This window comes from Macrotis lagotis, chromosome 1, assembly GCF_037893015.1.
Source record: "Macrotis lagotis isolate mMagLag1 chromosome 1, bilby.v1.9.chrom.fasta, whole genome shotgun sequence".
NCBI classification, from domain to species: domain Eukaryota; kingdom Metazoa; phylum Chordata; class Mammalia; order Peramelemorphia; family Peramelidae; genus Macrotis; species Macrotis lagotis.
In genome coordinates this window covers 928,077,280-928,103,504 of record NC_133658.1, presented here as the reverse complement: position 1 = coordinate 928,103,504, position 26,225 = coordinate 928,077,280, and the positions used below count along the sequence as shown (strand labels likewise).

The window sequence follows — 26,225 nt, the reverse complement described above, 5'->3', positions numbered from 1 at the left end:
TTAGGTGCTGGTGACTTTCACGGATGTGCTTGTGGACTTCACTTGGGATGAATGGGGCCTGTTGAAGTCTCCTCAGAAAGAGCTTTATAAGGAGGTCATGCTGGAGACTGCTCGGAACCTGCACTTCCTGGGTAAGGACAATTCCTGGGTAACTGAATCTGCTATCAAAGGAAATGCTTTCATTCCCTCCCTCATGTGTAGGGTTTGCAGTATTTTTCAGTTCTTAGAAAGACTAAAGTGGTAGTCCTCCTGCTGCCTGGTTTTCCCATAAAGGGTCTTTCCCCTGTGTAACAGGATACAGGGGCTTTCCTTTCTTGCCCCTAGGACTGTCTCTTGATGATTCTAGAGATCCTGAGGTCAAAGATCACAGCAGTGTTAGAGAATCTTAGACTTAGAACTAATCTTAGAGGTTGTATATAATCTACCATCTCTCTGAACATGATGTTTGTGAAATCTCTGAAAACTGCTCAAGCAGCTTTTCCTTTGATATGGGCAGTGTTGAAAAACCCTTCCTTCACAAAGTAGTTCCTTCCTCTTCGGGTTGGGTCTGGTCTTTGGAGGTTAAAAGAAGTCTAAAGTTGTAGGTTCTTACTCCTACTCTTATTCCTAGAAGGCTGGTGGAAGTAGTGTGTCACTGGTCCTGCTTCATACTTCTCCCAAATACTAGAACAAGTGGTAGAAAGGGAAAAGAAGGAGGCAAGCATTTTTATTGACCTAAATGTGGCAAGCAATGGACTAAATGCTTTCATTACAATTATTTTCTAATTTGATCCTCAAAATAAGAGTGTCAGATGATATTATCATCACTGTTTTACATTGGAGGAAACTAAGGCCAAAAAGGGTTTGTGTATCTTGCCTCAGATACTTAGGTAATAACTGCTTGAGACTGGAGTTGAAAACAGGGCTTCTGGAATCCAGGAGCAAAACTTTCTACCCTGTGTTAGCAGTTGCTTCTTAATTTTTACATAATGGAATCTATGAAATCAGTCAATGCTTCAAAGAAAGAAGTATATAAAATTGATTTTTCTGTTTCCAAATTACTTCTTTCCCAACTCCCACCAAAGTTCCTAGATACAAAGACCATGAAAATGATCCTGGAGGTATCCTGGAAACCATCTGGTGACCCTTCCTCTATGCACTCTTTCCCCGAAGAGAACCATATTGAGGGGCAGCTAGGTGGCATAGTGGATAGAGCACTGACCCTGGAGTCAGGAGGACCTGAGTTCAAATCTGGTCTCAGACACTTAATAATTACCTAGCTGTTTAGCCTAGGGAAAGCCACTTAACCCCATTGCCTTCAAAAAACTTTTAAAAAAAGAAGAGAACCATATTGAACATGCCTCTCCCTCTTTTATTTCCCACTCCCAGGTGTTCCAGTTCCCAGGGAAGATTTGATCTCCCATTTAGAGAAAGGGGAAGGACCTTGCCTACTGCAGCGAGAAGATCCCAGAACCTCTTGTCCAGGTGTGTTAAATGGAATCAAGTTCTTGAGGGCTGTCATCAGAAGAACCAGCTATATGTCACAGAGAAGGGAATGCTAGACTTGGGGGTAGGAAGATCTGATTGCTAATCTTGTTTAGGCATTTTTAGCAGTGGACTCCTGGGCAAGTCATTGAATTTCTGAACCTCAGTTTCACCCATCTGTGAAATTAAGTGACTGCATGATCTAGCCTTTGACTTCCAGGGATAAGACTGTGATCCTGTCAGATTCATTGTTTGGAATTCAGGTATCCAGAAAGAACTCAGCTTGTCTAATGAAAGCTGTTCTCTAAACTCTTTTCAAGTCAACAAGCATTTATGAAATGATGGAGAAGGCATCAAGGTCAGCTATCACACTGCTGGCAAATTCTTCAACTTGAAAAGACTACAAGCCAGGTTCAAAATGGAGGGAGTGTTGGTGCATGGTCTTCTGTTTGTAGGTGATGGTGTCCTCAATGCAGCTGCTAGAGCTGAGATGCAACAAAATATGGATTCTGTCTCTGGTTGTTTCTCAAGCATTCTAACATTATTACAGAGAGCAAAACTATGATGGACTGGCAATGTTATTTTAAGGACAAACATGAGGTTGACAAAAAGACTATTTTATGGAAAATTCACACAGGGGAAGTGCTCACCTTAAGATTAGAAACATCAATAAATGGACACTCTCAGGGTCTCCCTATTTTAAAAAATCTTATTTTATATTAAGGCAGTGGGTTTAAGTGACTTGCCCTGACTCCGGGGCTGGTACTACATCCACTGAGCCACCTAGCTGCCCTGGGGGTCTCTTAAGAGTATTAGAATTGATTGTGCAGCATGGGAGACATTGACACAGGACCACCCAGTACAGTGTGGTCTCATCAGAGAAGGTGTTGTGCCCTATGAGTAAGTCAGAATGGAAGAAGACAGAAGAATGAGTGAGTTATTTGAGTTTAGAGAATTCTTCTCAGGTGTTCACACAATCTATTTGTGCCCGACCTGTGGTGGAGCATTCTGAGCTCATATTGGTCTGATCAACCTTAATTGGACACATTGTAAATGATCTCTATCATAGTGATGTCATTTTGTTCTTCTTTGATAACAAAGGACAAGAATCAACTATCCAAACTATGCTTCAGGCTAAGGGCTCTATTCTGGTGATTCAGAGAAAGATAATGCATATCCTTTACTGAGAGGGAAAGACAACTTGGAAAGAATTGTAAAAAAAAATTATATAAAGTATAAATCAGGAGGATCCCTTGTGAGAAAGGAATGCAGAAGGCATCTCATTTCTATGAGATGAGGAGAAGGTAAAACTACTGATAAATGCACAATTGTTTTAATAACATGAGGTCAAATTTTATACCAAGAGCATGGGTGCAGGGTAGTAAATCATGGGAATGCTGGGAAGGAATGAAAAGATTTGGAAAGGCTGTTGTGAATGGCATAGGGAGTCAAGAAGAAATCAGAGGATTGCCTTGTCATAGTGCCAGTTGAAAGGATGTTGCCTAATTTTTTTTATGAAGAGTAGCAACCTTTAGGATACTGTGGGAGAGGATTAAGGGCTCATAGATCCTCTGTCAGATTATAGCTCTTCTGTCAGATTTCATCCTTCCCTACAGTATCCCACAAAGTAGGATGGACACCTCCTGGACTTGAAGCATTGCTTTCCATGGTCAAGATCCTACCAGTTTTATTCACTTTTCTGACTGTGAAGACCACTGGATACAACTGCAATAAAACATTACATTGTACCATGAAAACTTGGTAGCTGTGTGCATTATCTGAGTGTCAGGAAAATATAAAAGACTTCTCTACTCAAAGGCATCCTTATAGCAAAGCTATGGCAGCTACAAACAATGCAGAGAACTATTATCATATGAATCATCCAAAATATGCTAACAGCCACTGAAGGAGAGACTCAGAAGTATTTATAATCATAAGCAGGAAAATATTTACTATAAGTCTGGGTATCAGATATATTCTTGCTCCTAGGACTTGGCAATGACAGCCACCTAATCCTGGGTGAGATGATAGTTCACTTCCTAGAATCAAATGGTAATAATCATTGGTAACAAGGTTAAGAAATATAGAACGTGACAAACTAAATGTTTAAAGCTTCCAACAAAACTTGGATTTTAAACATGCCAGGTTAATTTTTCTTACCATTCATTATCTCCTACCAGTGCAGCAACACCTCATGCTTCCCAGTTTAAACAAGTGGACATAATAACAAAAGGGTTTTACTATTTTTTCTAAAAAGGGGTAATGGGGGTGGCTAGGTGGCGCAGTGGATAGAGCACCGGCCCTGGAGTCAGGAGTACCTGAGTTCAAATCTGGCCTCAGGCATATAATAATTACCTAACTGTGTGGCCTTGGGCAAGCCACTTAACCCCACTGACTTCAAAAAACAAAAACAAAAAAAAAAGGTAATGGAGAAATATTATTGAGCTATGGACAGAGATTGACCAGTCACTGAATTTTACCTCTTGTCTGAGAGTTTGGTCAGGAACATGTCGTTCAGATTCATAGCCTGATTTGAGAAAAGAATGAGAATGATGGTTTTGTCTGTGTTGCAGGTTTGTTTTGAGAATCTAGTTGCATGTCAAACTTTTTGTAAGTGAAATCAACCTGGAAATGTGAACTAATATTGTGTTTTTCTGTTTTTTAACTAGTATTTTTTGTTGTTTGCTTCAGATGGAAAGACCGGGAATGAAATGAGGGAGATTACTTCAAAGCTGAGCATGTCTGTGGAAGCATCACGAGGGCAAAGATGGGTGAAGGATGCTCACTGTGACCTACATCTCAGGGAAATCTGCAATTCTGAAATCGAGACAGGGAAAAAGCAAAAGAGTCACTGGGACTTTGCTACAGATAGGATGAGTGTCAAGCAGCATTCAGTCCTAATTCACTGTAAGAAAATGATGTCAGGAAATGACTCTTCTCAAGACAAGAAGTATAGCGAGTGCTTAACTGAACAGTTAGCAGCTGCTCAGTCTTGTGACAAGTGTCCTGAAGTGCAAACGGCTTTCAGCTTGAATTCGGAAATCATTATACCTCAGAACAGCCATGTTGGAAAAGTGGCTAATATCTGTAATGAAGGTGAGATGGGTTTGAACTGTTATTCAGAGCTCAGTGACCTTCAGAAAATTGAAAATGGAAAGGAACATTATAGTTGTAATGAATGTGGTAAAGCTTTTAAGCAACAGTCATCCTTCATGTGCCATCAGAAATTTCATACAAGAAAGAAGCTACCTAAGTGTATGCAATCTAAAAATGCCTTCAGGAGACAGTCATCACTTTCATCCCACCAGGGAATTCTTACTAAAGAGAAGTTCCAAGAGTATGTCGAATATGATAAATCGTTCAGTGAAAAGTCATCTCTCCTTATCCATCAGAGAAACCCTACGGGAGAGAAACCTTATGAATGTAACCAATGTGGAAAGACTTTCAGATTGAGCTCCAGTCTAACTCGACATCAGAGAATCCACACTGGGGAGAAACCTTATGAATGTAATCAGTGTGATAAGGCTTTCAGAGAGATCTCCAGTCTTACTGAACATCAGAGAATCCACACTGGGGAGAAGCCTTATGATTGTAATCACTGTGGTAAGACTTTCAGAGTACGTTCCACTCGAGCACGACATCAGAGAATCCACACTGGGGAGAAACCTTATGAATGTAAGCAATGTGGAAAGGCTTTCGAATTGAGAGCCAACCTTACTAGACATGAGAAAATCCACAAAGAGAAACCTTATGGATGTAATCACTGTTATAAGAATTTCAGGGAGAGATCCAGTCTTACTGCACATCAGAGAATCCACACTGGGGAGAAACCTTATGAATGTAACCAGTGTGGAAAGACTTTTGGGATGAGAGCCCAGCTTACTAGACATCAGAGAATCCACACAGGAGAGAAACCTTATGAATGTAATCAGTGTGATAAGACTTTTAGAGAGAGACACAGCCTTGTTACACATCAGAGAATCCACACTGGGGAGAAACCTTATGAATGTAATCAGTGTGATAAGACTTTTAGAGGGAGATACAGCCTTGTTACACATCAGAGAATCCACACTGGGGAGAAACCTTATGAATGTAATCAGTGTGATAAGACTTTTAGAGAGAGACAAAGTCTTGTTAAACATCGGAGAATCCACACTGGGGAGAAACCTTATGAATGTAATCAGTGTGATAAGACTTTTAGAGAGAGACACAGCCTTGTTACACATCAGAGAATCCACACTGGGGAGAAACCTTATGAATGTAATCAGTGTGATAAGACCTTTACAGGGAGACATAGCCTTCTTAAACATCAGAAAATCCACACTGGGGAAAAACCTTATGAATGCAAGCAATGTGGAAAGACTTTCAGATGGAGGTCTGAGTTTAGTACACATTGGAGAATCCACACTGGAGAGAAACCTTATGAATGTCATCACTGTGGAAAGTCTTTCAGATGGAGGTGTGATTTTAATATACATCAGAGAATCCACACTGGGGAGAAACCTTACGAATGTAATCAGTGTGGTAATGCTTTCAGAGAGAAATCCAGTCTAATTAGACATCAGAGAATCCACACTGGAGAGAAATCTTTTGAATGTGATCAATGTGGAAAGACTTTTGGTTTGAGATCCCAGCTTACTAGACATCAGAGAATCCACACGGGAGAGAAACCTTATGGATGTAATCACTGTAATAAGACTTTCAGTGAGAGATCCAGGCTTATTGCACATCAGAGAATCCACACTGGGGAGAAACCTTATGAATGTAATCAGTGTGGAAAGACTTTTGAATTAAGAGCCAAGCTTAGTAGACATCAGACAATCCACACAGGAGAGAAACCTTTTGAATGTAATCAGTGTAGAAAGACTTTTGGAATGAGAGCCCAGCTTACTAGACATCAGAGAATTCACATAGGAGAGAAACCTCATGAATGTAAACAATGTGGCAAGACTTTCAGATGGAGGTATGAGTTTAGTACACATTGGAGGATCCACACTGGAGAGAAACCTTATGAATGTAAGCAATGTGGAAAGACTTTCACATGGAGGTCTGAGCTTAGTAAACATTGGAGAATCCACACTGGAGAGAAACCTTATGAATGTAATCAGTGTGATAAAACTTTTAGAGGGAGCCACAGCCTTGTTAAACATCAGAGAATCCACACTGGGGAGAAATCTTATGAATGTGATCAGTGTGGAAAGACTTTTGGTATGAGAGCCCAGCTTACTGTACATCAGAGAATCCACACAGGAGAGAAACCTTATGAGTGTAATCAGTGTGGTAATGCTTTCAGAGAGAGATCCAATCTTATTAAGCATCAGAGAATCCACACTGGTGAGAAGCCTTATGAATGTAATCATTGTGGAAAGTCTTTCAGATGGAAGTCTGATTTTAATACACATCAGAGAATCCACACTGGGGAGAAACCTTATGCATGTAATCAATGTGAAAAGACTTTTAAATTGAGAGCCAAGCTTACTAGACATCAGAAAATTCACAAAGGAGAGAAACCTTATGAATGTAATCGCTAATAAGACTTTGAGTGATCCAGTCTTATTAAACACCAGAGTATCCACACTATGGGAGAAACCTTATCAATGTAATCAGTATGGTAATGCTTTCAGGGAGAGATCCAGTCTCATTAGACATCAGAGAATTCACACTGTGGAGAAACATTATGAATATAATCGATTTGGTAAGACTTTCAGACCGACCTCCAATCTAGATGAACATCAGAGAATCCACACAGGAGAGAAACCTTATGAATGTAATCACTGTCATAAGACTTTCAGAGAGCGATCCAAACTTATTAACCACCAGGGATTTCACACTGGGAGAAATCTTATGAATGTAATCAGTGTGGAAAGACTTTTGGAATGAGAGCCAACCTTACTAGACATCAGAGAAGCGTGGTAAGACTTTCAGAGAGAGAGCCAATCATATTAAGCATCAGAGAATCCACACTGGAGAGAAGCCTTATGAACGTAATCACTGTGGAAAGACTTTTGAATTGAGAGCCAAGCTTACTAGACATCAGAAAATCCACAAAGGAGAGAAACCTTATGATTGTAATCACTGTAATAAGACTTTCAGTGGAAGATCCAATCTTATTGCACATCAGAGAATACACACTGCAGAGAAACCTTATGAATATAATTAGTGATAAGACTTTTAGAGAGAGATCCTGTCTTATTACATCTCAGAGAATCCACACTGGAGAATAACCTTATAAATGTAATCAGGACATACTTTTGGCTTTAAGTCTCATCTTGTTAGTCATCAGAAAACAAAACCATAGAGAAGCCACTTGAATGTCATTTTTGTGCAAAGAGTGTCCATGGTCATGAATCTTTGATGACGTAATTCTTTCACCCACATGCTCAGTTCTGAAGCAGCCTCCATCTTCATCTGAAGGAAGCAACCAGATATATAGATGGGGAAACATGCACAAAAGCACAAAATCTAAAAATCTTCCCTCAACTGAATCAAAGGAACCTGATTTATAATGTATAAGCCTAGGGAAAGAGAAGATTCCTCAAAGTTAAATGGGCAGGATCAGTCATTTGAAAATGCCATTAGTTCACATTTCTAGGTTGATTTAATTTACAGTTTAATAAACAATTGGATTCTCAACAACAAACCTGCCCCACAGGAAAAAGCAGAATTCTCACTTCAGCCTCAGCTCATGAAGTTCAGAATGATAGTTACCAGACTTTTAATTGGGTTATGATGCTTTTTTCTTTATTTACCAACTCTTGATCCATTATCACATTTGTTTTCTATTAATTTCATATACCAATGTAAGAAACAGTTCTCTTTTTGTCTAGGAGTTTTCTATATTGTATTCTACGTTTTATATTTAGAACTATTCAGATCTATGCATAGATATAAAGTATAATTTCTCTGCTGATCCCTTTTATCTTTATGTTTTTGTTCTCATATCTAAGGCCACATCATGATTGTCAACCTTGTTTTATGTTTTTTATTCACTTAAGGAGTACTATATTCTGTTGTGGCCCATCACTTCTTTAGGATAGCAATAATTAGCTTATTTTTGAACTTTTATCTTTGAATGCTTCTGCTCCCTCAGAAAAAGAAAAGTCACAATCCTTGTAATAACTACAATTAAAAAAATTCATGAACCTAAAAGTATTTCCTTCTGATAGAAATTGGACTACATGCTTCACTGTTGCTCCTATTGCACCTTTTTCCATTTTGTGCTTGATGTACCTTTTGGGGTTTGAAAACAGAAGTTGAAAATGTTTGAGCTAAAAATTATTTAATGAAATTGAGAACAGAATTATTGTCAGAATTTGTCATAAACATTTTCATAGAAAAATGTAAAAATGTAAATATCTCAACATTTTCCTCTGGAACAACAAACTTGTTCATATCAACTATAGTTGTTTTCTTTCTATTGGGACTACGTTCTGTCATGATTGACCATACAGTGTTCAAGTCCATGCAGTGATTACCTCATTGTTCCTTCAACTGATAAAAAGAATGATTAACATGATCAATTATATCAATTATAAAAGTTTTAAAAATTAATTTCTCTCTCATCACATTCAACTTAGATCAATGTATACCATGGACAGAACGTAAAGACTAATAGACTGCCTTCTGTGGTGGGGTAGAGGGAGGGAAGCAAGATTAGGAGGAAAATTGTAAAATTCAAAATAAATATTTTTTTTTAAAAATCATGGTCACAAAAACCTTTTGATAATGCATAACACTCATTTCAATTAAAAAGACTTGAAAGTATTTGATTCATATGAAGAACAATGTGGAATTAAGCCCAAAGAGCAATTAAAAATGGGCACATCCTTTGATCCAATACCCCTACTGGGTCTATATTCTGAAGAGACCATAAAAAAGGGTAAAAACATCACTTGTACAAAAGTATTCATAGCAGCCCTGTTTGTGGTGACAAAGAATTGGAAATCAAGGGGATATCCATCAATTGGGGAATGACTGAACAATTGTGGTAAATGAATGTTATGGAACACTATTGTTCTATCAGAAACCAGGAGGGATCGGAATTCAGAGAAGCCTGGAAGGATTTGCATGAACTGATGTTGAGCAAGATGATCAGAACCAGATGAACATTGTATACTCTAACAGCAACATAGCGGGGGTGATGATCAACCTTAATGGACTTGTTCATACCAACAGGGCAACAATTAGGCACAATTTTGGGCTCTCTGGTGGAGAATACCATCTATATCCTGAGAAAGAATTGTGGAGTTTGAACAAAGACCAAGGACTATTACCTTCAAATTTTAAAAGAATATTATGTATTATGTAATTTTGCTATGACTTATAGTTTATTTTTTCCTCAAGGATATGATTTTTCTCAACACATTCCATTTTGATCAGTGTATAGCATGTAAACAATTTAAAGTCTGTCAGAATGCCTTTGGGGGGGATTGGAGGGAGGCAAGCAAGGTAGAGGGAAAAATTGTAAAATTCAAAACATTACAAAATAATAGGTAGGAACTACTATTGTATAAAATTGGAAAACAAATAGAATATATTTCCAAAAAACCAAAGACTTCAATAAAAATGTAGAAAAAATTGAGGACAAAAGAAATATCAGTGTAACAACATTTAAAGAATGCATTAAAGTTTGCAAAGTATTTTTAAAAAGACTTCAAAGTATAGATGTAAATGGATTATTCCTTCAGTTGTTAAAAAAAACATTTAAACCCATCCGCAAGCATTAATTAATCCAGAAACTCTCCCATAGACTCAAGGATAAAACAAGAATGCACAGTTGTCACTAATATTATATAATATTGTATCAGAAATTCTATCAATGGCAAGAGAAGAGAAATAGAAGGAACAGGTGATAGATGTCATAGTTTCTGGATTTGAATATATATGGGTTTTTGATGCCCTTCCAGGTAACATTTAGGTTCTTTTCTTTTTCCATCATCATCTTGAAAAATAGATCTAATAATATTCTTGTTGGGTCAAAGTTGGAGTTTTTTAACTCTGGGCATAATTCCAGATTGTTCTCCAAAATGTATGGATCAGTGCACAATAAAGAAAAAAATGAATGTGTCCCATTTTTTCCATACCACTCCACACATTCTTCACTTTACCTTTTGTGTTTTTAGTCAATGTGGTAGATGTAAAATAATAGCTTTAGGCTGTTTTCATTTGCATTTATAATCAAAAATGATATAGAGCATTTTTTATATTTCTCTGTTTCTTCAGAAAACTTCATATCCTTTGACCATTTATCATTTGGAAAATGACTCATATACTTATGCAATTAGTAAATTTCTTAATACATTTGAGATATGAAATTGTTATCTGAGAAACTCTTGTTTTTTTGTTTTGATTTTTCCAGAGTAATGGAGTTAAGTGACTTGCCCAAATTCACACGGCTAGATAATTGTTAAATGTCTGAGGCTGGATTTGAACTCAGGCCATCCTGACTCCAAGGCCTGTGTTCTCTATCTGTGTACCACCCAGCTGCTCCAACATTCTAAGAAATTCTTACAAATTATTTGCCCCAATTTTCTACTTTTCTTGGCCATATATACTCATTTGTAAAAAAAACATTTTTAATCCAAATTTTTAATCTAAATTGAAATCCATTTGGGGCCTTACACTGCTTCCTAGCTCTTGTTAATTCATGAATTGTTCACCTACCCATAAATGTGACAAGAAATATATTCCATCTTCTTCTAATTTTCTTGTAATATCTCTATATTCAGCTCATGAAGTCATTTTGACCCTATCCTCATAAATAGTATAAGATAATGATTTATGTCCAATTTTTGCCAGATTTTTAATTTCCCCAATAATTTTTTTACCAAATAATGAATTCTTATCCCCCCAATCATGTCTTTGAATTTGTGAAATGCAAAGCTATTATATTTACTTCTGTAATTTGATGTATTTTCTATTCCATTGATAGAACTTTTTTTATTAACCAGTACCAGATAGTTCTGATAATAACTGTCTTGTACTATAGGTTTAGATTTGATACTGTGAATTTTCCTTTCTCTGTATTGTTTAAATCAATTCCTTGATATTATTGACTTTTTGCTTTTCCTAATGAATTTTGTTTTTTTTTTTCTAATCTAAGAAAAATGTTTTGGTAATTTAATTGAGATAGTATTGACTATATTACTTAGTTTAGCTAAAATTTTCATCATTATTTTGGCTCTGCCGACCCATGAATAATTACTCTCTATGATTTGAATTTTTTTGTATAAAAAAAGGAAATTGTTTCATTAGCTCCTTCCCTATTCTGATTCCTTAGATTTTTGAGTATGTTATTTTTACTTGAGTACACTATTTTTACTTTATTTCATTAAATAAACTTTCTCAAAATAGGAATGGTAGAGGAAAAATTGGAAAGTTGAATAAAAGTAATTGAAAAAATTATGGCAGGGAAAGAAATAGTTCGGTAAGAGGCACCAAAAATATTGGACAAAATTCCTTAAAAATCAGAATTAGCCAAAGGCTAAATGTGCTTCAAAACTTCATGGAAGAAAATAACTCTTTTAAAATTAGAATTGGTCAAGTGAGTTAATAACATGTGGCATCAAGAAACAGTAAAACTAATTTGAAAAACTAAAAAAAAAGATAATATTAAATATAGGAAAACCAACTGACTTGGAAAAGATAAAGGAGAGATAGTGAAAGCTTTACTGAACAGGTAGCATCTGCTCAGTCTAGTAACAAATGTCCTGAAGTGCAAAGTTATCAATGTGAGATGGCCTTCAGCTTGAATTCAGAATTCATTAGACCTCTTAGATTAGACCACTTAGATTTCTCTGTGGAACTCTCTAGCTCATTGTTACAGGAGCAGTCTGGGGATGATGGTCGAACTCCCTGCCAAAAGAAGATGTTTAGTTATTTTAAACATAAAAAAAAAATACCTGAATGGGTTGATTGCAAAAAGTTGATTTTATTAAAATGTTCTAAAATGGGTTATTGCATTTTGATATCTTAAAATCTGTCTATTGGATTTCATTCACAGCACTGCCCTCAGGTCCATGAGCAACCATTAAATTATAATTTTCCTGGATCTCTTATACCAAATTACAGTCTGGCACACTCATGATTCTCCTTAGTGCTCGAGCCCCCAGAAGCTCTGGTTATAGGTCATTGCTATATTATTATTATTATGTACTGATGATCTGACATCAGGTACCTTAAAATAGAAAGACAACAGTATACCAATGAAGCCATTAACTCTCTGGTTGGATGTTAAATACTGCAGGTGGGATGAGTGCCCTATGAGCAAACAACTTCACCCTCCTGTGAGGTAGGATTTGTTTTAGGTTTTTCAAGACAATGGAATTAAGTGGCTTGCCCAAGGCCACACAGCTAGGTAATTATTGAGTGTCTGAGGTCACATTTGAACTCAGGTCCTTCTGACTCCCTGGCAGGTGCTCTATCAACTGGGCCACCTAGCTGCCCCAAGGCAGAATTTTCTTAAACCACTAAACCGGCAGACCTGGAACCTGGCTCATTGGGAAAGGACTGTCTGAAACCTCTTCCTGTAGAGGACATCAAATTCATAAGAGGATGTGCCCTCTTGTCCTTCTCTGCTCTGTCAGAGCAAATGACTGGAGTCTTGCCAGGCAAGTCATAATTATGTATCAGACAGAGCCATCTTAATCTTAAATAATTGACAAGTGTTGTGTGTTGGCCTTTTAACATAGTTTGTGACTTTTGACCCCAACCAGTTCCCTGAAGGAAAAGAAATATCAGGGTGGCTGCTTATATCAGGATAATGCCTAGCGGTCAATTTTTTAAACTACTTTAAAGGAGAGATTCATTCTTCAACTAGAATTTTTATTCATTCTAAACACAGCCAAAGCTAGAATAGAACATTTTGGTGCAAATTACCTTTTGGACACGTGCAGCTTTGAGATGCTTATTCAGTCCATTTGTACTATTTTTGAGTTTTTGGTTACAACTTAACGTGGCATCCATTAACAGATCTGTGTTTTATTGGAGCCCGTGTTCTTTTTTTGAAAGATTTATTTTGAGTTTTACATTTTCCCCTCTCCCCACCCCCCACAGAAGGCAGTCTGTTAGTCCTTACATTGGAGCCCCTGTTCTTGTCAAAGGTATTTTGATCCTGGCTTAGGGTCACGTTCCTAAATCATAACTCTTGCTTTTTATAGACCTAGTTATTTTCCCAATTATCGGACCCCTGTTAAATTGCTTTCTCTGTTAAAATCTCTCTCTGGCTTTTGCTTGCTCAAATTTTTTCCCTCAAGTTTTGTTTCCCTAGCTAGATGTCCCTGAGACCAGCCTCGGCAGGATGCCAGCCAGCACTGTCAGCTAACCATTCCCTGGACCCTGCCTCAATGGAGTTCTCGCTGCAATGCATTCATCACATGGACTCTGAAAGGCCCAGAAGAATCTGGGTTCCCAATAATTTCAAGGGGGAAAATGAAATAGAGAATTGTGAATGTGGCAGAAACAAAATCTGTTACATGGGTGGAGGTTTATTCCCATGCCAGAAAATGCTTCCTGATGGTTTCCATGAGATCCAACTTATCATTTGAAGCAAAACTGTATTTATTCCTCTGATTTCTAGTGTTTTTAATAGGAATGTTTGCCTTTTGTCATAGGCTTTTTCAGTATTTTTTGAGATGATCGTTTAATTTCTGTTAATTTTGTTATTGACAGAGTTTTCCTCATATTAAGTCATCCCTCCCTACTGGCCTGAATCCTACCTGGGCCTGCTGTATTATTCTAGCAACTACTTGTAATTTCTTCGCTAAAATGTGGTTCAGAATTTTGCATCATTGGTCCATAATTTATTTACCTCTTTTGGCTCTTGTTTAGTTATCAGTACCACGCCGTATTAAAAAAAAAAGCAACTGGAAAGAACTCATTCTCCTTTATTTAATAATAGGTTAAACAACTTATTTTTTGTACATTTTAATTTTTTGCAAGGCAATGGGGTTCAGTGACTTGCCAAAGGCCACACAGCTAGGTACTTATTATGTGTCTGAGGCCAGATTTGAACTCAGGTACTCTTCACTCCAGGGCCGTTGCTATAACCTCTGAGCCACCTAGCTGCCTTCAACAGTTTATTTTTTAAAAATACTTTCCTGGCTACTTTTCATCCACAAATGCCTACTCAATCTTCCATCAATATTCTAGCCCCATAAACAGGATCCTGGGGACCACAACGTCCCTCTTCTTTCTTTCTTTTTTTTTTAGGTTTTTGCAAGGCAAATGGGGTTAAGTGGCTTGCCCAAGGCCACATAACTAGGTAATTCCTAAGTGTCTGAGGCCGGATTTGAACTCAGGTACTCCTGACTCCAGGGCCGGTGCTTTATCCACTGCGCCGCCTAGCCCCCTCTCTCTCTTCTTTCTAAGAAAGTACCACCCATGACTCTTTCCCAAAGAACTGAGCTTAGATGTTTGCTCACTTTAGGGTAAACTGATGTAACAAGTGCTCAAGGACCTCAACCCTATTTACTCAGGGATGAGTTATGTCCTTCATAGCGCTCTGCTCCAGACTTGAATAGTTAAGACTTAGGGTAAAAGGTTTTCCTTGACCTTCAGTTGCTACAAGACAGAGCTTGGGCATATGAAGTTATGTATATGTGTTTGTGTGTGTGGGAGGGGACTAGACAGGTTTAAAGAGAGCCTGTGATGGTATGTACAGAATAGAAAAAAAAAGTGCAATGGGATTTTTGTTAGTCCCCTACACTGAGAGACTACCAAGAATTTCAACATGGGAGGGCAGCAATTGGGATGGAGGTGAAGAGTTAAGCTTGAGATGCCAAATTGCCAGTCAGTCCAAAACACAGTAGAAGAGAGCAGGGCTTGTTACCTACTGTATTCAATATCTGGCCTATTTTTATACAGAAACAGTCCATAGGTAAGCAATGCTGCCAACTCCGTAGACTACCCTCCATGTCTATGGAAATGAACACACTGGCTGATGTCGATCTGTAGTTCAGTAGTACATTTGGTATGATTTCTGGTAAGATTTTGTAGCAATTGTTTTGTATTTTATAATATACTTTAAAATACTTTAAAAAATTTCCAAGATAACATAATAAAAGTGACAATGACATCCAAATTTATCTACTTATTCCATATTATGTCAATCAAATTACCTAAAGATTATTTTATAGTCCTAGAAATCATGGTCAAATAATTCATATGGTGCACAAGAGTCAAGAATCTCAAGGCAATTAGTTTTTAAAAAATGCAAAGCAAGGCAGCCTAGTTGTACCAGATCTCCACTTCTATGTTAAAGTGGTCGGTATCAAAACTGCTTTGTGTGGGCTAAGAAACAGCAGTAGATCAGTGGAACAGATTAGGTACCAAAGAAGCTGTAGTAAATGACTGGAAGCAGTAGAGTGTTTGGTAAATCCAAAGATTCCAGTTTCTGGGTTAAGAATTCACTATTTGACAAGAATTGCTGGGAATCCTGGAAAAAAAATGTGGCAGATATAGGCATAGAACAACATTTCACAACCTCTACCAAAATCCAGTCAAAATGGGTCCATGATTTCCACAGAAAAGGTGATGCCACAAGCCACCTAGGAGAGCATGGGATAGATGATTATCTGTCTATTCCACAGAGATGAAAGGAGTATGTGACCAAAGAAGAGAGAGAGAACATCATAAAATGCGAAAGAGATTATTTTGTTTATATGAAATTTAAAAGCTTTTTGCACAAATGAGTATAATGCAATCACAAACAGAAGGAATGCAAAAAACTGGGAAGCTATTTTAACAGTTTTTTCTGCTAAATGATACATTTCCAAAATATTGAGATAAGGGAATCAAATTTGGAAGATTACATGCCATTCCCCAATTGATAAATGGTCAGATATGAGCTGCAGTTTTAAGATGAAGAAATTAAAGCTATATTTAGTGTTGACTATAATTTTCTTAAGCCAAAAATGAAACAACAAAGTTAGTTTTATAAATGAAGTTTAATTCTCTAGGATCTTACCAAAACCCCTGGGTGGATGGCAGCCTTGCAAATGCCAACAACCAAACTAACTGAATAATCAATATTTAGAGAAGTTTGACAAAGGAACAGAAAACTGGCGGTCAACCGATCAGGTTACACATTTGTACATACAGGTGTCATTGATTACTTTATGATTCTCCAACCTGTCCATAAAGTCTGTTCCATGTCAAAACTGACCAAGGTCCGGTTGGCCCAGGACTACTGTCTCCTCTTCTGACACTGTTTTATGTGTTATTATATATGATAGCGACATCTAAAACATTGGAGTTTCTTCCTTTCCAAAATGTCATAGTTACAACAATTTCTTTGAGTTCTAATTTAGATAACCAAAGCAGAGTTCTGCTTTCTCAGGATGGACTTTAACTGATTATTTACCCAGCATCTGCAGTAAAACTTGTAGAGGTAATTAGAGGGGCATTAGGCTATTTCACACAGAAAGAGCCTCTCTTCAGATTTATAACTGGAGACACCTTGTGGAGGGGCAGAAGGTGAACATTCCAATCTTATAGAAAGACCTCAGTTGGAGGCTCATAGAACAACTTTTGATGAGAAATATTTTAATTCTAATTTAAGGAATATCAGAGAACCAGGGTCTGTGGACGCTAATCTCTGTATATCCCTTTAGGTCAGCCTTTTGTCCCGGAAGAAAAAGAGAGACATCATCCTTTCTGGGATCCTTCTCCCTCCTTAGCTCAGTCTGCAGAGGACCCAGGCCTGGACCAGGCAGGGAGACCAGAGCCAGAGGGAATGGCCCTTGAGAGACATAGACCTCCACCACAGGTAAGTGCAGTGTGTCCACAGATCAACATCAGGGGAAGAGGGGGGAGGGTCTGAATAAAGAGAACCAAGACCCAGATGGAGACCTGAGCTGGGGTTTTTATACCTATTGACTTTCAGAAGACAGGATCTAAGAAGCCACCTCTAGCTTGGCCAATAAGAGAAAGGAGAGACCCCCACTTCAGGATAGGTCCTGGAGCTAAAAGGAGGTCCCTGTCAATTATGTCAGGACCTCCACAAAGGTGAAGTGTCCCTTCAGGATATGGGCACACCCAGCAACCTTGAGGTAATGGGATGAGTTATTAAAGATCAACATTCTCTCAGTATGGAGGGAAGAACCCTCTCCAAGGGAAGCTCTTATAGTTTGAGGGACTTGAGAAATTCTTTGCTTAGAAAGAAAGATTTTTGCTGATGCTTTGAAGGAAGCCTGGGGGAGGAGAAGAACATTCCCACCTAGAGAAACAACCATTGGAGAATCACTGACTCTGGCAAGTCTTCATGAAGGATTGGTCAAACTGCTAGGGTCCCTGGTTCAGAGAGGAAGAAGAGCAGGTGTTAGGAGACTAGAAAGATGGTCTGGACTTTTTACATGTTGCCTACTTTCTGCCAGAGACCTTCCAAAGAACAGCTGACTTGGACTTCGTGACAGAATTATCAGGATCCACCAGGGAGATCTCAAACTGTATGCCAAAGTAGCAATTATCAAAGCCACCTGCTAAGCAGTAGAGTGATGAATCAATGAACCCCACACTCACCTTATGATAGTCAATGACTGTAGTTATGTAGTACCATATAAACCCCCAAATCCATGTTTTTATTTGACTAAAACTGCTGGGAAACTTGGAGCTGCACAGTGTGGCATAAACTAGCCATACATCAACATCTTGTACTGAAGACTAAGAGAAGGGTAAAATGACTGCAGGATTTCAACATAGAAGATAATAACATAAATAGATTAGCAGATTGTGTGATAGTTTCCTTGTCTGATTTACAATCAGGGACTAATTAACCATAATAGGAATAGGAAATATTCTAAAATGTGAAATGACTTATTTTGATTATCTTAAATGATTGTTGACAAATAAAACCAATGTAACCAAAGAATAGACAAAAAATGAAATCTGAGGGAAAAAATTTAACCCATTTGTGATAAAAGATATCATTTCTCAGATATCTAAAGAATAGTTTCTCATTTATTTTTTACTTATAAATTTAAAGAACTTATTTTCATGTCATAATTAATAAAAAACTTGATTGCACATAAAACATCAAATATACTGTCAAACTTTAGCATTTAAATTTCTTTTCCCTTCCATCCCCCTCCCCACTTCAGAGAAGTCTGTTGCTAAGAACAAATATAAATATATATTCCATGATTTCTTTTATTTATCAGTTCTTTCTGTGGATGCGGAAATTGTCTTAATCCTTAATTTGAATGTTAATCTTTCCCCTCAAAGTTATTCTTCATCCAGTGTTGTTTTTACTGTGTACGATGTTCTCCTGGTTCTACACATTTCTCTCTTCATTATTTGATTCAGATCTTTCTATATTTTTCTAAAATCATTGTGCTCATCATTTCTCATAGCACAGTTGTATTCCATTGCAATCTTATGCCACAGCTTGTTCAGCCATTCTCCAATTGATATGTATTCGCCAAATGTCCAGTTCTTTATATCAGAAAGAGAGCTGCTATGAATATTTGAGAACATATAAGTTCTTTGCCTTCCTTAATCATCTTTGGAAGTAGAATTATGTAGAGCAATTGTGGCCTCTCATTGCCAGTTTCATTAGCCTATGAGTATAATTCATATTCTTTTTCAGAATGGTTCGATCAGGTTCCAATTCCTCTAATAATGAATTCCTAACTTGGTTTTCAAAATCTTCAAATTTTCTTCAAATTCTCTTCAAAATATGATTTGCCCATAGATCAGTTTATACAATCTGAAGCTATACAATGACAAATCAAAGTAGTTTTATTTACATTTCTTCAATTATTATTGTCTTAGAACCTTTCTTTCTTAAAGACTTCATTGTAAAACTTCCTGTTCATATCCTTAGACCATTTTGAGAATGACTTTTATTCTTGTAGATTTGAAGTTTTGTATATCTTTTAGTTATGAGACCTTTCTCTGAGAAAGTCTTAAAATATTTCCCCTCCATTTTACCTTTCCTTTTATCTTTGTTACATTTTTATATATTATTGAAATTATTCATTTCATACCTAACTTTGTTCTCATCTCGTTTACTCATAAATTGTTTTCCTATCTAATTTATAAGTAATGATTCGTGTGCTTTAGATCTTCTTGTAAATTATATATATATATATATATATATATATATATATATATATATATGTTGTATGTCTATTTTGACTTATCTTGGTAAATGTTATTTTTGACTTTCCTCTTGCAAATGAATTTTGTTCTGATTTTTTTCAACTCACTTTTTATATTGGCCCTATCTATCCATGCACCATTAATAGTGCTACAATTATTTAAATCTGATTTAGTTTGTATAAAAAAACATTGTTCCTGGATTTTTTTGTCAAGTTTAATCTCAGGTATCTCATACTGTCTAGAGTTAATTTTTTAACAAATGTTGATACATTAAACTCTGGGTTTCATGTGTAATTATATTATCCTATAGAATTAAATTATAACTTTATATAATTTAATATTTCAGTATTAAACAGGGCATTAATATTTAATATTGAAAGGAAGCCTTTAATAGCAAAAGAATTTGAAAATGCTTTCTTTTACTATAATCGCTTTTTTATTTTTTGCAAAATTTAGCTTTCACTCTACAAGATTTTGGCACTTTTATTTCATCATGACATCTAAAGGTTAAGAATATGTAGTCATGGAAAATATTATACTAGTCTTGTTGTGAAGGTAAGCATATCCCCCATCCCTTCCTAAAGGAACATAATGCAAATTAAAGTATGCTTCAATCTGTAATGAGTCACCAACAACTCCGGCTCTGAGGATGCATTGTATTACCATAAGGTCTTCTGAATTGTCTGGAGTCATAGCATTGTTCAGAAGGGATCGTTTTATAACATTCCTGTTACTTTGTATAAAGTACATTTCCCTTTGTATCCACTGATGAAAGTCTTTCCTGGTTTGATAGAGACCATACCGCGCATTGTTTTTCATTGAAGAGTAGTATGTCCGTTGTAATCACTCACCATAAATTGTTCAGTCATTCCCCAAGTGATAGAAATTCCCTCAATATCCAGTTCTGATCACAAGAGAAGAGCTGTTATAAATATCCTTCTGCTTGTAGGTCTTTTTCCTTTCTGTTTTTCATCTCTTCTGATGGTGGCACTTGTAGGTTTTTCTTTTTCTTTTTTTTTGGTTTGGTTTTATTATTTCATGAATGCTCACAAAGCCATTAGCTTCCCTGTGCTTGATTTTTATTTTAAGGAATGATATTCTTCAGTGAGTTTTTGTATCTCCTTTTCCATTTGGTCAATTTTGTTTTTTAAGGCATTCTTCTCTGTTGGCTTCCTGTACTTCTTTTTCCATTTGATCCAGTCTGATATCTCCCTTGCTTAATTTTCAGAATCCTTTTTTCAGCTCTTTCACCAACTGAAACTAATTGATATTTTTCTTTGAGGCTTTGGATGTAGAAGCTTTGATATCTTCTTCTGAGTATATATATATTTTGTTTTTCCTTATGACCACAAGTCACTGTTTATGGTCACCTTTTCCCCACCTTCTGTTGTTAGCTCATTTCCTCATGCTGTGATTTGATTTTAAATCTTTGTTAAGGTAGGGCCAAGACTCCAGAGAAAATTCAGACTGTTTTAAACTCTCCTTGTTTGCACTAAGAAACAACATGAATCAACCCTCTTAAGAGATTTTGGAGGTGAAGGGAGAGGTAAATACATAGGAAGATGAGAGAGCATGAGGGTAATAAAGTAATTATCATAATTATGATTGTAGTAATAATAACTGTGAATGTGAATAGGATGAACACTTGCAAAAAAATAGAATGTGAATGCAGAGTGTATTAAGATCCAAAATCCTATGATATGCTGTATATAAGAAACACATTTGAGGCAGAGAGATATATAGAGAGCAAAGGCCAAAAGACTGGAACAGAATATATTATGCTTCATGTGAAATTACAAAAACGAGGGTAGGAATCCTTATTTCAGACAAAGCAGTTGCAAAAATAGATCTCGTTAAAAGAGATAATGAAGGAAATAAGACACCGAAGTAATTTCAATACTGTAGGGTAGCTGAGTGGCGCAGCAGACTGATTACTGGCCCTGGGAACAAGAGGACCAGAGCTCACATACCACCTCTTAAAGTCCAGCAACCACCTGGCCCTGTGGTCCTGGACAGGTCATTCAATCCCAGCTCCTTGCAAGAAGTAAAAAAGAAAATGTGTTACATCTCACCACTCTCCCCCACAGTCCACCCCTTCCTTCATCACTCACATCCCCCCATCCCCCTGTCCCTCTTCTCTCCTTATTCTAGATGTCTGTACCCCATTGAGTATATATGCTGTTTCCTCTCTGAGCCACCTCTGATGAGAGCAAAGGTTCCTTCATGCCCCCTCGCCTTCCCCCCTTCCATATCATTGCAATAGCTCATTGTAATAAAAAAACATTTATATGAAATATCTTAGACTATACACCTCTCCTTTCTCTTACTCCCATTACATTTCCCTTTTGGCCATTGAATCCATTTTTACAATATATTATGTCTTCAAATTCAGCTCTCTCCTGTGCTTCATCTATTAAAAACTCCTTCTACCTGCTCTATTAAATGAGAAGTTTCTTATGAGTATTATTAGTATCATTTTCCTATGCAATAATACATGCAGTTCATCATCATTAAGTACCTCATTTTTTATCCTTCTTTTCCACTCTCTATGCTTCACCTGAGTCCTATATTTGAAGATCAAACTTTCTGTTCAGCCCTAGCCATTTTAACAGGACCATTTGAAATTCCCCTGGTTCATTGGAAGTCCATCTTTGGGGTGGCTAGGTTGCACAGTGGATAGAGTACTGGCTCTGGCATCAGGAGTCCCTGAGTTCAAATACAGCCTCAGACACTTAATAATTACCTAGCTGTGTGGCCTTGGGCAAGCCACTTAACCCCATATGCCTTGGAGAAAAATAAAACCTAAAAAAATAAAAAGAAAGTCCATTTTTTTCCCTTGGAAGAAGACATTCAGTTTTGCTGGGTAGTTCATTCTCAGTTGCATTCTGAGCTCTTTTGTCTTCTGGAATATTATATTCCAAGCCCTATGAGATTTTAATGTAGTTGCTGCTAAGTCCTGTGTGATCCTGACTACAGCTCGACAATATTTGAATTGTAATAGTTTCTCTTTGACTTGGGAGTTCTCAAACTTCGCTATAATACTCCTGGGGTTTTTTGGGGGGATCTTTTTTCTGGGGAGATCCGTGGATTCTCTCAATTTCTATAGTCCTCTGCTTCTAGGATATGTGGGCAATTTTCCTTTTTAGGAATTCTTTAAAGATGTGGTCAAGGCTCTTTTCCTGATCATGAGTTTCAGGTATCACAATAATTTTTAAATTACTTTTCCTGAATCTGTTTTCCAGATCAGTTGTTTTTTCAATGAGCTGTTTCACATTTTCTTCTAATTTTTCATTGTTTTGGTTTTAAAGTATTGTGTACTGACTTCTTGTAAAGTCAGCAGCTTCCTTCAGCTCTATTCTAGCTCTGAAGGATTTGTTTTCCTCAGGGAACTTTCTTATCTCTTTTTCCATCTGGACAATTCTGCTTTGTAAAGCATTCTTCTCCTCAATAACTTTTTGAACTATTTTATCCATTTGACCTGTGCTGGTTTTTAACAAGTTATTTTCTTCAGCAGTTTTTTGCATCTCCTTGACTAAGCTACTGATTTCTTTTTCATGTTTTTCCTGTATTTCTCTCATTTCTTTTCCCAATTTTTCTTCTATCTCCAACACTTGATTTTCGAATTTTTTTCTGAACTCTGTCATAGCCTGAACCCAATTTCCATTTTTCTTGGAGTCTTTAGATGCAGGAGCTTGGATGTCCTCTTTTCAGATTGAGTGTTTTGATCCTTCTTGGGATCATAGAGAATATATTTCTCAGTGATGTTCCTCTTTTTTTCTCTGTTTCCTCATTTCCCCAGCCTGTGCCTGGTTTTCGGGTGCTTCCTGAGCTTTTGATTATTGGGACATCGCCCCACAAGGATCTCCATGTGTGAAGCTCTGTCTTTCCTCCTGGTCTGTGAATGACCACAACAAGTGCACCCCTCTGCCACCAGGCTGAGGTGGGAGGGGCTGTTGTTCTATGGGGGGCCTAGACTGTGATCAGGATCTGAATGTGGTCAGAGCCCCAGAGTCCTTTTTCAGGGACAGAGGACAGTCTCTCTCTACACTCCCCTACCTAGGTGAAGTACTAAAGGTTCAATTGCCTGGGGGGCTTCTGCTTACTGGCTTTGCCTGCTTCAGGTTCCATGCTGCTCGCTGAGTGCTCTGAGGACTGCTTCATGAGCTTGCTCTGGTAGAGGTATGCCCCCTCCATTGATCTTCCAAGTTATGCCTGGTGTTCCCTGGGGTATAGGTAAGGAAACTGCCCCTGCTACCATGAACTGCAGCTCCCAGGCACCCTAGGGCTGCCTCTGGGAAGCTGAAGCTCCTTTGCTCTGGTGGGCGCCCCTCTGACCCCATGGAGCGGAGCCTTTCCGCTATTTTTTCCAGGTTACTTTGGGCTGCAGATATTGCCTCACTGGATCCCTCTGTGGGTTCTGTCTCTTGAAAATTTAGTTAGAATCCTTATTTTATAAGTTTTGAGAGAGAGCACCTAAGAGAGACTCTTCTCCTGTTGCCATCTTGGCTCCATCAGTAATTTCAATGCTAAACATGTTCACACAAAGCAGTACTGCATCCATATTCTTAGAGGAGAAGCTAATTTACTTACAGGAAGACATAGACAGGGATCTCTACCTGCCTCACTCATTTATATATATATAAAACTATAAAATAAAAAAGGAAGTTAAAGAGGTGAATAGAATTTTTAAAAACTTATAATTGATCAACCTCTAGAGAAAATTGAATAAGAATAAAAAGGAATACACCTTTTTTTCTGCAGTGCCTGGCACTCACACAACCATTGACCATGTATTAGGGCATAAAAACTGCAGAATCAAATGCAGAAAGGCAGAAACATTGAATGCACCCTTTTCGGACCATGTTGCAATAAAAAATGACATGCAAGCCCAAAGGTCATGGAGAGATAGACCTGGAGATAACTGGAAACTAAATAACAGATTTAAAGCATAAGTGGCTCACACAATAAATCATAGAAAGGATTAATAATTTCATCCAAGAGAATGACAATAATCAGACAACATGCCAAAATTTATGGGAGATAGCCAAAGTAGTTAATAGGGGAAATACTATATTTCTAAATGTTTACATAAATAAGATAGAGAAAGGGAAAATCAGTGAACTGGAAATGCAAGTATATAAATTAGATAAAAAACAAATTAAAAATCCCCAATTAAATAACAAATTAGAAATTCTGAAAATCAAAGATGAAATTAAAATTTCAAGGAAGAAAAAATTACATTAATAAATAAGCCTGAGTTGATTTTATGAAAAAAAAATGGATTAGGCTTTAGTTAATTTGATTTAAAAAAATAAAGATAAAACCAAATTAAAAATCAGTAAATGAAACTAGTATTAAAAATTAAACAGGTGAATTCACCACTAATGAGGAAGAAATTAACATATTAATTCAGAACTGTTTGTTACTATATATGTGTATGATTGAAAAATATTAGATAAAATGATGAATATTTACAAAAATATATCCTGCTCAGGTTAAAAGAAGAGTAAATTGAATCCTTCATTATCCCCATTTTAGAACAGGTTATTGATTAGATAAATGCAAATTTTAAAAAAAATCTCTAATACTAACTTACACCAATCAAATTGGCTAATATGACTAGAAAGGAAAATGATCAATGTTGCTGGGGGATGTGAGAAAAGGGAGACAATGTATTGTTGATGGAATTGTGAATTGTTCCATACTTTTTGGAGAGCAGTTTGGAATAATGGCTGAGGGGCAATAAAACTTTGCATACCTTTTGATCTAGCAATACCCCTCCCTCCTGGGTCTCTTATCTGGAAGAGATCTTGAAAAAGGGTAAATATCCCACATGTATAGAAATATTCATAACAGTTCTTTATTATATAAATACTTTGTTTTCCAACTATGTACTAATTTCTATCTATCATTATTTGGAAAGGTTTTGAATTTTACACATTATCCCCTGCCACTCTCCCCCACAGAAGGCCATTCTAGTAATCTTCATAATAGCTCTTTTGGTAGTGGAAAAGAATTGGAAAATGAGGGTATCAATTGGGGAATAGCTGAACAAATTGTGGTATATGTTTGTGATGAAACTATTATTCTGAAATCATGATGGTTGGGAGTATAGAAAAGCTTGGAAAGACTTGCATGAATTCATGCTAAGTAAGATGAGCAGAACCAGAAGAACATTATATACACTAACAAGATGGGTGATGATCAACCATGATGGATTTGGTTATTTGAGCAGTACAATAATCAAAGACTTAAATCTTGTTTTGGAAAAAAACTATCCATATGCAGAAAAGGAACTGTGGAGTTTAAATGTCTTCTGTATCATGTCATTTTTTCTCTAATATTTTCCTTTTTCTGTTCAAATTTGATTCTTCTCTCACTACATGATCAACATGAATATATGTTTTGCATGGTCATAAATGTAGAAACTATATTAGATTGCCTTTTCTCAGGGGAGGGAGAAAAGAAAATGTAAAGTATAAAACCTTTCAAAAAAAAGTTTCACTAAGATCCTGCTTTGCAAGTGGTGGAAAAAGAAATAAATGTTTAGTATGGGAAAAGATGAAATAAAAACAATCATAGAGGCATGACATAAAATATTTTAGCTATTATCCATAATACTCAGAGCTCCTTCAAGCTCTCGATGTAGTAAAAATTATGTC

The 26,225-nt window shown here is 36.9% G+C and overlaps 1 protein-coding gene across 1 annotated transcript in view; it reads left to right on the top strand.

The window, feature by feature from the left end:
• The window catches only part of LOC141510156 (uncharacterized), a 63,454-nt gene that overhangs the window by 7,364 nt on the left and 29,865 nt on the right, over positions 1-26,225 (top strand). The window contains 6 exon segments of the mRNA XM_074220181.1: positions 5-131; positions 1,369-1,464; positions 4,156-6,979; positions 6,981-7,341; positions 7,412-7,623; positions 17,059-17,230. Coding sequence (XP_074076282.1) covers positions 5-131; positions 1,369-1,464; positions 4,156-6,979; positions 6,981-7,341; positions 7,412-7,623; positions 17,059-17,230 — 3,792 coding nt within the window.